Source organism: Triticum dicoccoides, chromosome 5B, assembly GCF_002162155.2.
Source record: "Triticum dicoccoides isolate Atlit2015 ecotype Zavitan chromosome 5B, WEW_v2.0, whole genome shotgun sequence".
In the NCBI taxonomy this organism is placed as follows: domain Eukaryota; kingdom Viridiplantae; phylum Streptophyta; class Magnoliopsida; order Poales; family Poaceae; genus Triticum; species Triticum dicoccoides.
Window position 1 is genome coordinate 402,620,337 of NC_041389.1, and position 14,675 is coordinate 402,635,011.

General features: G+C 45.6%; 2 protein-coding genes, 1 long non-coding RNA gene and 1 pseudogene across 3 annotated transcripts in view; 2 read left to right on the forward strand and 2 right to left on the reverse strand.

The window, feature by feature from the left end:
• The window catches only part of LOC119305594 (putative leucine-rich repeat receptor-like serine/threonine-protein kinase At2g19230), a 20,372-nt gene extending 17,923 nt beyond the window's left edge, over positions 1 to 2,449 (reverse strand). Inside the window, exons 1-2 of the mRNA XM_037582079.1 lie at positions 1,726 to 2,449; positions 1,164 to 1,397 (exon numbers count right to left, since the gene is read on the reverse strand). Of these exons, the coding sequence (XP_037437976.1) occupies positions 1,164 to 1,397; positions 1,726 to 2,429 (938 nt within the window). The 5' untranslated portion in view covers positions 2,430 to 2,449. The remainder of the gene's footprint in view (positions 1 to 1,163; positions 1,398 to 1,725) is intronic.
• Positions 2,450 to 4,233: 1,784 nt separating this feature from the next.
• Positions 4,234 to 10,495, reverse strand: LOC119309592 (annotated as a pseudogene).
• A 173-nt stretch (positions 10,496 to 10,668) lies between these two features.
• Positions 10,669 to 12,634, forward strand: LOC119309593. Its single transcript, XM_037585565.1, has 7 exons — positions 10,669 to 10,750; positions 10,839 to 11,021; positions 11,125 to 11,264; positions 11,350 to 11,673; positions 11,791 to 11,921; positions 12,160 to 12,280; positions 12,533 to 12,634. Exons 1-7 carry the CDS (start codon positions 10,669 to 10,671, stop codon positions 12,632 to 12,634), a joined length of 1,083 nt encoding a protein of 360 aa, XP_037441462.1.
• Positions 12,635 to 13,286: 652 nt separating this feature from the next.
• On the forward strand, positions 13,287 to 13,968 carry LOC119306162. The gene is made up of 3 exons (XR_005148878.1): positions 13,287 to 13,352; positions 13,437 to 13,534; positions 13,622 to 13,968. It is a non-coding gene; the product is annotated as an uncharacterized LOC119306162 (long non-coding RNA).
• The last annotated feature ends 707 nt before the right edge of the window (positions 13,969 to 14,675 follow it).

Sequence of the window (14,675 nt, forward strand, 5' to 3'; positions counted from 1 at the left end):
AGTTACCGCGTTGTTGTATGTGAGTATCACCTGGTTGTGCGTATATAACCACGTTATTTACATAGAAGTTATTGGGGGTATATTTTTCAACAACTTTTCTTTCGGAGTCAAAAGTTACCGTGGTGTTTGTACTTGAGTAATCAGCTCTATTGTGCGTAAATTACGTAAAAATTATTAGGGGTATATTTTGAAACAACTTTTTTCCGGGTCAAAAGTTATCACGGTGTTTGTTCATTACTTATCAGATCCACAGTGCTTAAATTACCATCTTATTTAAGCCGATATTTTTTAGGCCAAGTAGAATGCAATAAGTCAGCAAAAAGAGTTTTTTGGCTAAAAGTTATCATCGTTGTCAATGCACGGCAAACTTGGCCCAATACTTAACAATATCAAATAGAATGACATGTATTGATTAGATAAGAAATGATGTGGGACGAGTTGGTTAGTGTGGTGAATCCTCCTTTCAAGAGACCAGAGTTCAAAACCTGGGAAACACGCTTTATTTTTCTTGCAATTTTGAAGCGAAGGAAGACATTGTTAGTATTTAAAACAGAAGGTCGAGAAAATTAAGGAGAAAGAAAAGGTGCGGGATTAGAGGGGCAAGAAAAAACCGGGAGATAAAAAGCGAGATTAGCGGGTTCTAAATCTGGAGACCCTCTCGCGTGCGGGGATTAGCGGGATTTAAACGCGTGGGTGAAAAAAAAAAGATGATTGTGCGATCTAAACCGCTGCGCTAGTCTCGACCGTGAGATGCGAATTGTGCGGCATCCGGATCGTGCGGATCTGTTGCAGAATTTCATACGGCAGGAATTTGGCTTTGCCCTATAATAAATAATATATACCAGAGGGATTTTACAAGACGGGATTGCTATCATATGGTCAACGGTCAACGTATATATTTTCAAGACACAAATTGCGAAAGTTTTACAAAGTTGACTACACATGTCTGTAACACAATAGTTTTTTTTCTTTTATTTTATTTTCTTTTGGCGAAGGGGCCTAAGTTAGCTCTATGTATGGTTCTTAATTGATTGATTGGGTATGTCACACACTATTATTGTATAGATATATATCTATGTGCTAATGACTAGCAAGTTGGTTTTGAACCACATGACTGAAATTTAACAGAGTAAATAATCAAATAGTGTGTTTATCGATCATACCCAGGCCTGGGGTATATGTGGTTGGGCTCGGCATCCCATGGGATCCGGATGAGGGTCTGCAAGGTGTTGAGTGTCGTGACGGCGGTCTGCAACACAACAGATGGCACATCATAGAGGGGTTTGTCCCCCAACTTCATGAGGACGAAATCCGATGATGAGATGCTAAGCCACTCTTTCAGGTTGGTCCACGGGACCCATGCACGGTCGTATGGATCATCCGGGTACCTGACCAAAATACATGCATATATATAGCTAGTCTTCGAATCAATTGCTCTTTAAGACGGTATGCGCTTCCTCCGTTCCAAACTATTTGAAGTTTTAGATTTGTCCCAAGTAGTCAAACTTTCTTTAGTTTGATCAAGTTTATATACAGTATGAAAATATAATTTATGACAAATCTAATGGAACTAATTTGATGGTGTAGATTTTAGGTATATATTTTTTTGTAGACTTTATTATAAAATGTTAGATTTATGAAAAATCTAAAACTTCAAATATTTTGTTATGGAAAGAGTAGTCTATGCGTGTTGAAGAAGCTTTACATGAATGCTCACCTAATCGACTCGTGGCGCCGAAGTTGCGCCTGCCAATGAGGAGCAGCCCCTGCGTCCAGTTCACCAGCGGATACATCGTGTCCTCGAGAGGCCTCAGCTCCAGCGACGAGATGAAGGGCGTCCCGGAGTTGGTGTTCACCACGCAGACATGCACCGCGTCAACCGGGATGACGGAGATGATCTCGGCGGTGTGCACCGCGTCAGGCCTAGAGATGTTCACCGTCTTCCAGAAGTTGACGCCAAGGTAGAGGTCGAACACCGGGGGCTTGTTGAGCTCGTCGTAGTTGCCGTACATGAAGGTGGCCCGGACCAGGTACTTGGACGTCCCGGCCTCGAAGGACGGGAGGGTGTAGCAGCCCCGCCGCCCCGGCGGGCCAGGGAAGCTGCGGACGGTGAGGAGCTGCCGGTGGCGTCTGAGGAAGGCCTGGTCGTTGTACTGTGCCGAGACGTTGTAGTTCTGGCCGGCGTCGGTGAAGTCGGCGTCCGAGCTGTAGGGCAGCTTGGTGGCGTCGTCCACGTAGCTGCTGTGCTCCGAGAGGCCGCAGTCGACGCTGATGAAACCTGCATGCCCAAACCACACGCATGATGCATGTGTACGTACGAGAGATCTTAAAACTTGATCGGTACCCGTGGTGTCGGGCGCTCTTTGGGCGCCGGCACGAAGCACGCCGCCGGCGAGACAGAGCAGGAGCAGCCACGACGGGGCCGCCATTGCTCCCTGCGTTGACCGCTCCAGCCCACAACCACAGCGTGCGGACATGCCGCAGCCTGTCCATTCAGCGCTTAAAGGGCCACGTTTTACCAGGCTCACCAATGAACGAATTGATTATTAACGCCTAATTATTCACCGGGTATCCAGTAGCCGGCTTGCACGTGGCTGGACCTCCACGGAAAGTCAACTTTGCGCAAGAATAGGACAGGCAAGCAAATTGGTCCGTGATTAGCTGACAACACAAGGCAGAGGAAAACTTATGAAGAACTGACCATCCAACCTGACTTTTGGGTTGACTTGTTGCTGGATAAAGACCAGCCGTCCATAGATTTCATTTGTAACAAGTTGCTTTCATTGGAGTAGAATAGGTTGATTTTGCTCAACCTAACATCCCTTGTGCTAATTATTCTCCATATATATGTTGTCTCGCTATACACATATCATCCATCTACTTGATGGAAAGTCATGTAGCTAGTACTCCCTCAGTTCCAAAATAGATGACTCACTTTAGTATAAAGTTAGTATAAAGTTGAGTCATCTATTTTGAAACGGAGTGAGTAACTGTTATCCTGGGCTCATACAAAAGTGTCAAAAACACTCTTATATTACCAATATTTTAAATAGCGCGCTACAAAATATAGCGAGGCCCTTCTCTAAATGCTACACAAGTTATAGCGCGCTAATAGCGTGCTATATTTCAAAATAGCGTTTGCAAAAAAAATCAAATATATCTAGAAATAAAGTATTTAAGCAACTAAATTTTTCATAGGAGCAAGCAATATATGCATCTGATAAAAGGAGTGAGAAAGCTAGTGGGAGAATCTGATAAAAGGAGTGAGAAAGCTAGTGGTCGTGGTTTGGTTTTGGCCTGCTGGGCCTGCTGGGCTGTGCTTATTTCAGTTTTGTATGGTCTGCACGTTATAACGTTACAACGTTACAACGTTATAGCATGTGTAGCGCGCTAATTACGCGATTAGCGCCGTAGCGTCTGATTTTGCCAAAACATAACGTCTCCCTTCCAAATATGCTATAACCGCGTTATAACGGCGAAATAGCGTGCTATTTAAAATATTGTATATTACAGGACGGAGGGAGCAGCAAGCAATCTTAGAACACTGACAAAGAGCTTCTGCACTCAGGCACCGCAGACAAATAAAAAGAAAACACTGAGTATCATGAATTTAATGATAGATATGGTCAGAGGCCAAGTACGAATAAACCCTGACGTTAACACGGTTTGCACACTTAAATCTGAATTTCTTGTATCCTCAAGGTCTAGATGCCCTGTTTCGGTGAAATTTCGGAAAACCGTACCCGCTCCGGAATTCATGAAGATTTGATTTATTCCAGCAATCCCGATAAACATGTGTAATTCATTTTTTTAGAAAAAAAAGTTTGAGCCTGTATAAATAGAATATTCACGGCAATGTCAACCGGCATACAACAAAGTACCAAATAAACCGTAGTTCAAAGGCACACATGACAAAGTACCGAGACGCAGGTACATAAAACAAGGCACACATGCCCGCCCGTAGGCACTAGGACGAACAAAAGGACTAATGCCATGGCAGCGGCGGAGGAGCAGGGGGTGTCAGGTTCATAGCAGAGTTGCGGATCTTGGAGATCATCCTGTGGATGGCATCAACATCAGAGGCTAGTCCAAGGGCTGTCCTCAATCACATCGACAAGGAAGATTGCCGGCCTAAGGCGCGAGGCTGCTGTAGTGATCCTATTATGAATCACACAAGATTTTATGAAATTTGTTCTTAAAGAAAAGAAAATGACTAAAACCACATCGCTCGGTTAACCACTATGAGTCGAGGATACACTCGTCCAATCGGGATACATTTTTGCAAGCATGGTCTTTTGGCATAGATATTATTTATCCAGCAAAAAGGATATTGGATTAGATTTAGCTTCAAACCTAATGTAGTTCATTCTAGCAGTGGCTCACTTGACCGAAGTTATCCCCGCAGAAAATGCTTGTTTAAATTAAGTAGTCTCCAACCAACCACACATGAACTCGAACTCTTTCTAATTATACTAGCATTACGAATTAATTCTACTCAAATGGACGAAACAAAGAGTTTCGCTGTTAGCCATATCGCTCTTCGGTGTAAAGGATTCCATTCTCAATACGGCGAAGAAGATAAGCTCTCCCAAGTGGCCACCTGTGGGTAAACGATATCAAAACACATATACTGAAGAACTAAACTGTTTCTATCAACTATACAAATTACCTGTTTAGCTTTCCACTAGGAGTAAACTTGTCGACGTTGATTGTTCTGGTTGTCTTTTCCCATTTGCGGCCTCTCTGTGTTTTCACGTCGAACTGAATTTGGATGTACAAATAAGACAATAAGCTACAATCAAAATGTCAGCATGAATCATACAAAAACTGCATGCATTTATTTGCACTGAACCTTTAGGCTTATCACTGTTGACATCTGGTTATAGTCCTCCGGTTGGCCCAATTTCTGTCTCTCTAGCATATGCTGACCACACGTATCAAGCAGTATACCACCAAACTAACAAAAAAAAACACGTGTGTTGTTAAACAACATCGCGCAAATTACCAGTTCCTGGTGGTGACCAGATGAGGCCTACTGGTCATCAGTGATACCAGATCTGATTTTCTATGCTATGCATCTTTGTAAAAAATGTGGGATATGTATCTTAATATTTGGATTTGAGTTGGAGGAAAAGTCCCGTGCCATCCCTTTCCCCTTTCTTTCAGATCATGCCATCATGGCCCATGTTCAGAGGACGACCGATGCTCCGGAGTCATGGTGGAAGTTCTTCATGCGTCTAGAGCAGCAGCATCCCATGATCTTGGCAAGTAACGGAGACTCCTAAGTTACCGAAAAAGGGTTGTCCCCCGCTTTATATTATAAAGCCACGACCACACGATACAAATACTGGGGCCTCAGCACAAGCAAGCCCAAAAGAAACAAAAAAAAGCAACTGAAGAGAAAATAATGCCAACAACGGCGGATCGACGAAAATGATGAGGACCCGCAACCGCCGCGCCCACCGGATAAGACCACCACGCTCCTAGCACTCCGGACCGCCGCATACCAAACAACACCATCAAGAAGGATCGCGACGATGACGACGATGTTGCCCGGACATCTCCTAGGGTTTCCCCCGGTACGCGAGGGGTGAGGTGGAAGGGGTATGCCCGACGCCCTTCAGGAAGGCACGGCGGCGCCCACGAGCGTCACTGCGTCGGTGCCGGCCCTGCTGACAAGGATTTCTCCCGACCACCAACCAACCACGACCCCAGACGATCCATCCCGCGCCACCAAACACACCGCCCACCAACTTGCGCCACCACGATCGAGCAGTCTCCATCGCCGTCTCACCATGGCAAACGAAACGGGACCGATGGAAACAGGACGACGCAACCAGGAACCAGGAGCGGCAACATCAGCACCTCGCGGGAGGGGACATCCTCCACCACCCCCGACGGGATCCGGCCGGACGCAGCACAGGGGCAAACCGGGCCACCCCTGGCCCAGCCGAGCCCAAAACGGGCTCGCGAAGCCCCCGTCGCCGCACCACAGAACGCGAGCCACCGTCGCCACCAGCCCCCGCACGAGTCACGCCCCCGACCCGCCGGAGACGCCGCAAGCAGACCAGGCCAGGCCCGCCCAGACCCAGATCGAGCCGAAAAAGGCCCAGATCTGGGCCGGGAAGGCCCGCCGCTAGCCACCGCGTCGCCCCGCCGCCAAGCGGCCGCGCCACCGCCCGCACGCCACCCAGCACTGCGCCGCCTAGGGAGCCACGCCGCCGCCGGATCCATAGTCGCCGAGGAGCACCCCCGTCGGCCGCCGTCCGCCCGAGCCGAGGCGCCATGCGGGGGGGAAAGGCCGGGGCCGCCGCCGCCGGCACCACGCGGGCAAGGCCCGGTGGCCCAGGCCAACGGCGGCGGAAGGGGAGGAGGGGGAGGGGAGGGCTGGGAGGGGCGACGAGAGCCCCCGGTCGCCCCGCTCGGGGAGGCAACACGGGGGGAGGAGGGGGGAATCCGCAGTGAGAACTTACGGAGACTCCCAAGTTTGGGTGATGCAACAGTTGCGATCCATAACATGAGGGGCAGATCGAGAACGACATGCTTAACAAAGCAATAAAGGGGCAAGGGAGCAGCTCAACCATACATGATGAGCTTGGCAGTGCGTTTATGTGCTGCTAGGGAGAGTGAGCAGCGATGGAAGGTGAGATCGGTTGATGCCGTCCAAAAACAAGATGTCGACCACCTGAGTGACTGATATGACCAGAGCCAGAGCAGGTGTTCATTAGTCTGAGAATGCCAGTAACCAATGAAACAATGACACGTCCCATGATGGGGATCGGTGCACGGGCATCCAGGCAACTACTCCTTCTGTCTTAAAATAAGTGTCTCAACTTTGTACTAGCTTTAGTACAAAAATGTACTAAGTTTAAGACACTTCTGTTGGGACGGAGGGAGTATTTAGCAACATGGCGAGAAAGATGAAGGTTATTTTCAATCCATATCCCAATCCCACCTGCAAACCAGTTCCAATCCTGGATCTTTTCAGATCTTGTGTAAACAAGGGAGTGGATGTTTTTCATAGTAGGGATCTCTGTGTTAGCTATGTTGTAACTTGTTGTCATATACTATAATATAGTACCAGCTACTGGTTTTTCGGGACCCTCCTCTGTTAAAAAAAAGTCATCTCACCTTGCTTTCCCATTTCCACCTCACATTTCCCATCAACCAAATGCCACATAATTCTTCAGCAAGTTCTTCATGCCTAAAAAAACTTAATATTACAAGGATACTAACCTCTGCAGCACTGGAGAAAGGTATGCCATTAACATGAGTGATGATGTCCCCAACCTTTATCTCGGAGTGTTCAGGTGAAGGTACTTCTACCTGAAGCAGAACCCATAAGGCACGAAAAATACAGAACTCCCAATTTTACGGATCAATGCTAGAAAGAAGCGCAACAGAGAAAATGCATACCTTATCCACTATCACACCACAGATCTCAGGGAAAGCATGATGTATCTTCTCAAGTACAGTAAGCTGTGCTTCGTGAAGAGTCTTAACTCTCAGTCCATGCAATGGTCGTATGACTGTCCTGTGCACCATCAGATAGTTCGTTTTACTAATCAAATGCTAGAAAGTGAAGCACCAATAAACAACATTTCTTACTAACTCGCATACAATATTTCAACGAAAGGCTGTAGGTTAACTGGAGTTATGAGAAGGTGGGAAAATGAAGTAGACAAATAATTGGATAAATAACAGTTAAGCAAGAAGCGCATCAAATGTACTACATATAAAATGACAACACTGATATTCTCCAATCATGAGACAGGTATTTATCCTGCAGATAAATCTTTTCAATTTGCCCAAATTGACCATTAAAGGGCAATGAAATTCCTTTGAAAATATAAATTAGTCAAGGAGGTCATATAGTCCTGCTATGTCAGAAAACATTGTGTACTATAATGAAGAAACAGAGTTCTATTTTCGTGTTATGCTCAGTTGGTGGCTCAGTCGTCGAACTAATGGTTCAGAAGCATTAGGTTTTACACACCTGTTGGCCCTGTCTGAAAAATCAAAGAAATATCCACAAGGAGATTTACCAAAGAAATAAGGAACACTAACTTTAAAAATACGTATGGGCTAGAAAATGAAACCTACTTAGTGCTTTTAATGAAACAGAAATAACAAATACATACCCGAAATCATTGAAGTGCTGCAAACACTTCAACACAATGAAACCTGGAATGCAAGGGGTTTCTTTCCTGTCATAGAAGTTCATTCCGATGACATTTCCATCAAAATCCATCAGAGGACCCCCAATACCTCTCTGCATAAAGTTGATCGTTTGAAAGAAATACATTCATCACTGTGGCAAAGATCAAATGAAAAAAAAAACTAACATAGAGCACGTGTTCTAGCAGATTTATATCCGTTAAGCAGCAGACAAACTTCAACATGGACACTTAAGTGATGAATCTTGTTATTCACAGCATAGTAAAGTCATAAATTTAGTTTCTACACTACAACATAACAGACCTTAGAAAATGTAAAAATTGAAGCTGCCAGTTGGTTACGAGACTTGGCTACATACTGAAGTGAGAGAGTGAACAAACTGACGGTCATCTAATTCAAACACCAGATAATAATCCAAAAATATATTTTTTTGCCGATTATTATGTAGAAGGATCCACAAATGGCTTCCACCTTTGGAGAAAGAAGAAACCTTCAGTTTCTTATACAAATATAGTATGAGAAGATGTGCTTTGTTCTTACTGCGAAATTGTATCAATTCACAGAAAGTTAAAACAAAATATCTTCAACCATGGTGTCCATGCATCTGGCTCTCCCAGAGAATTTAATAAATTAGGATAAGACAGTTTACTTCCAATGCCAGTCATGGATATATAATGAGGTCCTTAAACCTAAGATCAAAGTTGCTGCAATTCTACGAATGGTGTCCAAACAAGGCACACAAAGAAGCAAATCACTAATAAATTAATTTTAAGTAATTCTATAATTAGTGGTTCAGCCATCAATTTGCATAATGACTTCAGCTGTTTGAATTACCTTTGAAATCCTGCAAGACGAAACAACAAGTTCTTCACAATCAAGCTCGCTTCTTCTTGGGATTAGCTTTCCCGAAGCAACGTTCAAGCTCCACGGCTCACAAAGGCGGCCTAAAGCTACAACATCTTTTGAATGGCACTCTTTAAAATTGAAGATTCTACTGTCCGCAGTGAACTTTTTCGTCGCCAGCATTGAAGTTGAACGAACTTCCACCACACATATGTTGTAACAAAAGTCCACATTTGATACTGAGCCCTTGAGTATTTCTCCACTTGCTAGGAATACATTGATCTAGAGGAAAATACCAGATAGCAAAATTTAATCATCACTGTTCAAAAGGACACAATAATAACACCATTAAGAAAGAAAAAGAAGAATGCATTGACCTTGAGTTTATCAGCTATCTCATCTTGGTGTGGCAATTTAACTAAACTAGCAGATGTTACCACATGACCAACACCCTCTAGAAACTCAACAACTGTTCCAGAGCAAGAGAAAAAAATCCTGTCTTCTGCAGGTAACAGAAATCGAACTCATTGTGGCCAAGTTAATACTGACATAAATAATAACCCGCTGCAATAATGTTATATATACCTATAAATGACTGAAGGCCAACCACACATTGAGCAAGTTCCAGTGTGAATTCCTCGACGCTCCAACTTGCGCACTTGAGCACAGATTCTCTCCCGAACTCATCAACGTCAAAGTACGGAACCCATTCAAAAGCTTAAAATTTTCAAAATCAACGCCCTTCACTAAACGGGAGGCACTACGGGATAAACCAAACTTGTTCCTTCATATAGGTATGTAAATAAATAAAATGGTAGGAGAAGCAAATAACCTGGTGACTGGTTAGTGACCTCAGCTGCAATAAGTTGGTGTGAGGACTATGTTACAAAGGGAAGAACAACATATTTAAAAGAATCAATGCAAGAGGGTGAGATCAAATGCTCACTAATGGGAACTGCCGGCCTCCAGCTCCAGGGAGGGGAGCTGTGGTATTTCTCCGCCTCCTCCTTGCCCTCCGTCGACGCCTCATATGCGAGCCTCTTCTGAAGCATCTCTTCTCTCAGCTTGAGTGCCCTGTCCACAACTTCTTGAGCCTCCTTTATCTTACATTGCCTCCTTAGGCGTCTGTTTTGGATGCGTAGGCGTTTGTTTTGGATGTGCTCCTCTCTCGCCCTCCGCTCTTCTTTCTTCCGTGCCTTTGCGGCGTCATCGACGTTGCGAAGGTTGTAAAAATCGGTGGTCGATGCCTGTGATCAAATCATTAATGGCTGTAGAGTTACTGCACAACTCCTCTTTATATGCGCGGTGATCATTTGGGAGAGGGTCTGGGCAGAGATAGAGAGGGGTTACCACTTACCACTTGAGTGTGCTGGCCCGGAGCCGGAGGGGATGCATGCTCGGGTTCAGCATCCATCGAGATTTGAGATTAGGGTTTGATCGTGAATTCGTGATTGCCCGGAGATGCAGATTTGGGGGAGAAGGGCCACGAAATGATCACACACACACACACACAAAAAAACCTAGTTTGCGGGCTGGCCCGGGTCCAACGACGTCGCTCGGCCCGGTCGATGTGTTCTGTTCGGCCTCAGCTTGGGGTCTTTCTCGTCCGATTGCTCCGAGTTCCCGCCGCCGGCTAGGAGGACTAGGATGGAGCCGCCAACCCCACCCGCCGCGCCGGACGCCGCCGCCGGAGCCGGGGCAGAGATGCCACCCAAGGACGAAGGCGCAGGTAGTACAACAACCGCCGCTTGGACGCCTGCCCGCCTGCTTGCCTCAAGCTTACCATTTTTTCTCTGTTTATCCCGTGACCTACCTAGCAATTCGCCTTCGCCGCAGCCTGTTCGGCAGCGACGAGGAGCCGGAGTCCCCCTCGTCGTCCTCCCGCGGAGACTCCGATGCCAGAGACAGCTCCGACGACGATTTCACGGAGGAGGGCGTGAGGGCGAGGGACGCGGTGCTGAGCGTGGCCAAGTCCGTCGTCGCCCTCGCCGCCTCCGTCGGTAACACCTTCACGGCTTCACCAACTGGGCATTGTGCAATCTTCTGCTGTGTGTTCGCCTCTCGCCTGAGCAATTGATCCGTTGCTGCCTTGCTGATCGGCAGATGGAGATCCCTCGTCCACCTTCGCCTGCACGGGCACCGTGGTCGCTCGCGAGGGCCCTGCGGCCTGGATCATGACCTCTGCGACTCTCATCAGGAAGCACGACAGCGGCACCGAGGTCCATGAACTTTCCAGTGTGAAGGTCAGCCTGGCCGATTAATTCTCTGCGAGTTATCAATATTATTTCACTGAGTTTCTTGATGTGGTAGCTGATTGGTTTGTTGCAGATTGAGGTGCTCCTGCCTAACAAAAAGGTTGTAAAGGGGCAGCTGCTGATGTACGATTCGCACTATAATGTCGCCATCGTTTCTGTCGAGTGTGAAGCTGATCTCCTGGTGGTGGTGCTCGCTGACCTCCCAGATTCCTACTTCCTGACACCTACTCCGGTCGTTGCAGTTGCCCGGAAATTTGAGTCTGGAAGGTTGCAGCTGAAGCGTGGGGAGACGTTCCGTGTAGTTAGCGAGTTAGATTGTGATGAACTTATGGTCAGCACTTGTCAAATGGAGCCTCAGAGGCAAAACAAGGATAACAGCATTCAGTATATTACTCTTGTGAGTTCTGCGTCTGCTTGCATTGCATTGATGGAAATTAAGCTCCATAAGTGCTCACATTCTTTGTATGGATCTTATTGAATGAGTGCTTGTTCACATTGGTACCATTTCCTTCAGATTTTCATTGGGGGTCTTCTGATTGATTTGGAAGGAAGAATTGTTGGGATGAATTTCATAGACGAGAATAAAACTCCCTTTTTGCCCGTCCAGATTGTTGGGAGATGCCTGAAACACTTCAGAAAGTTTGGGTATGTTTTTCTTTTACTTTGCTCTTGAATTTCTAATGGGATGCGTGTAATACATGGGTTGCTCACTGATTTCTGAAGACCAAAACTATAATCTGATTACCTGTTGTACTGTATAATACAATATAGCTGAATGTATTCCATTTTATGAAACCGTTATTTTATTTTATTTTTGAAATCGAAGGTATTCCATTTTACAGTGATAGAATATAGAGAAAATGATTTTTTGTCATGAGCGCAGGCGAATCAAACAACCATTGCTTGGAATAAGGGGCCGGGCGCTTCACATGTTGGAGTTAAAGGACTTGGAGAAAATATGCCACAAGTACCATAAGCCACCTTCTGGAATTCTGGTGGAGAAGGTACTTATCCAACCTCAAGTCTCCAACCCACACACACTCATGCCACTTTTCCAAACTCCCTCCCTCTCTATTTACTACAGTTAGTTTTGTTGGGACACAGAACAAGATAACTGGTATGAGATGACACTATTTTGTACATGATCTGAGGATTTTAGGATTGTTCATCTCGGAACTCGGATGTTTTGTGTTTTTGCACTTTTGCTTTCTCTCACTCTGTCCAATGTTTGCTTTGTCTTCAAATGAATTTTCAAGATTCCTGAAGTATCATCTGCAAATTGTGGAGGCATTGAGGCTGGTGATATCTTTACTAAACTTGATGGAGTTGTTTTGCACTCTCCGGCACAGGTATTCTAGAGAAAAAGATGGTCTTGCCGCTGCAAATGTGTGGAATAGTGTTTCTGCCAAACTTAAAGCGCACCTTCCATTTTTGTGTACATGTGAGGTAATTTTTAGGGTGTTAGATGATGAAGTGGCTTCCTGTCATGTATGACTTCTTCCCTATGTGAAATAAAAAGCTGCCCCGTCAGCATTTCGTAAAAAAAATGATAATCTTGCTGGGTGGATATCTTTAAGTAGCTCACAGAAAGAGAAGTGAAAGCAGACCCTGTAGGCATGTACTCCCTCCGTAAACTAATATAAGAGCGTTTAGATCACTACTTTATATAAGAGCGTTTAGATCACTACTTTAGTTATCTAAATGCTCTTATATTAGTTTACAGAGGGAGTACTCTGTAGAGCATGTGATGAATTTGAAGGCTCTTTGGTAGTCCCACGAAATCACCATTATGGCAATATCCTTTTAGTTATTTAATGATAGTGATACCTTTCAATCTTTCATGTTCTAATTCCTTCATCTTTTACCTGGATTTCGGATTCCCATCCATCTGGCTCTCTTGGAGAAACCTTGACATGGCGTTATAGTGCTTTTATATGGCAATCAGATTTTGTCCATGTTTCGAGTTTCCTCAACTTAGTGGAGCTTATTCTTGTGTTTTTATGTCATCACCAGCTTACAGCAATGCTTCTAGACGCAATGGAGGTTGCAGTGAATATGCAGCCAGTCGTCCTCCAGGTTAGTCTAGGACTCTACTTTACCCTGCTTTATGTGTTGTATAATTGTCTTACAATGTTAATGTACCTTTCGACTGTTAAATAGGCGACTGTCTTGAGACCCAGGGATGGTACAACATTTGTCGCAAACCTGAAAGTAGTGGAATGCGCCCCTGGTGAATGCCATGTGTTGTTCAGAAACAGGTATATTGTCTAATTTCTTAGGCAATCTTAAACTCAAGTATGTCATGATTTATGGGTGATTTATGTTGTGATTGGTTTCAATTGTAGATGGAGACTGCCGCTGCCAAAAGAGTATTGGTGGGGCCCAATTGAATGGCATGATTACTCCGACTAATTTTCAGCAGCCGACTCACATTGTTTGATAACTTTCCTTTTACGGATGGAGTATTACAGCATTCTTAGCGAAAAGAGTATTACGCGGGCTTTGCCGTGGTACATCAATGGCATGCCAGACTGAGGATAACCTTGACAATTTCCAAACAAGGCATGGCAACGCGAGAAATGCTACAACTACGCGCTGATTCATACCGAATGAAGTTACGTGCTAAGCTGTGAAACCTTGATTAGAAATCAGGAGGGAGTGGGACCCACACTAACAATCAGGGGAAGGGGGGAAGAGATTGGTGGACAGGAGTTCTTAGATGGTTTCCCTAGGATCTTGTGCGTAAGTGTAGAATTATTGATGGCAATGCTGGTTCTCTGGCCTCTACGGTTGGTGCGGGCGCCCTAGCATGTGCATGGGCGACGCTGGCCGCCTCGACATGGTGGTCTGGAAGGCTCTCCTCAGCGTCCCCTTTGTTCGCGGCTGACTGAGGTGCGGGTCGGGGACGGGGAGCGCACCGCCTTCTGGTTGGACAACGGGCGGGCGTCAACAGTGGTACCCCTAGTCGTTCGCTTCCCCGCACTCTTCTTGCACTTGGGGCGTCCCCACACTACAAAAAAAATACACTTTCGTGATGATACGTGTTTGTCACAGTAAGTCGCGTTTTTTATCATGCATGTACATTCATGACGATTTTATGACAGAATCAAGATAGTCATACCTGTGCTGTCGTAGAAGTGTTCCATGACATTACCAAAATTATCATAACGGAAGTGTCCACTTCCATGACAATAAATCGCGCGTCATAGAAGTGCTTTCGTCAAGGGTGACAGACACGTGGCATCCACCGTAACGGAACGCCGTTAAGCTATCGGGTCCGGTTTTGGATCCGATAACCCGTTAACAGCCCGGACCAATGGGGATTTTTTACGTGTAAAATCATCATTGGCCGCAGGAAATACGTGTTGCCTCACCGTTGGGATAGATGTCATCCACTCA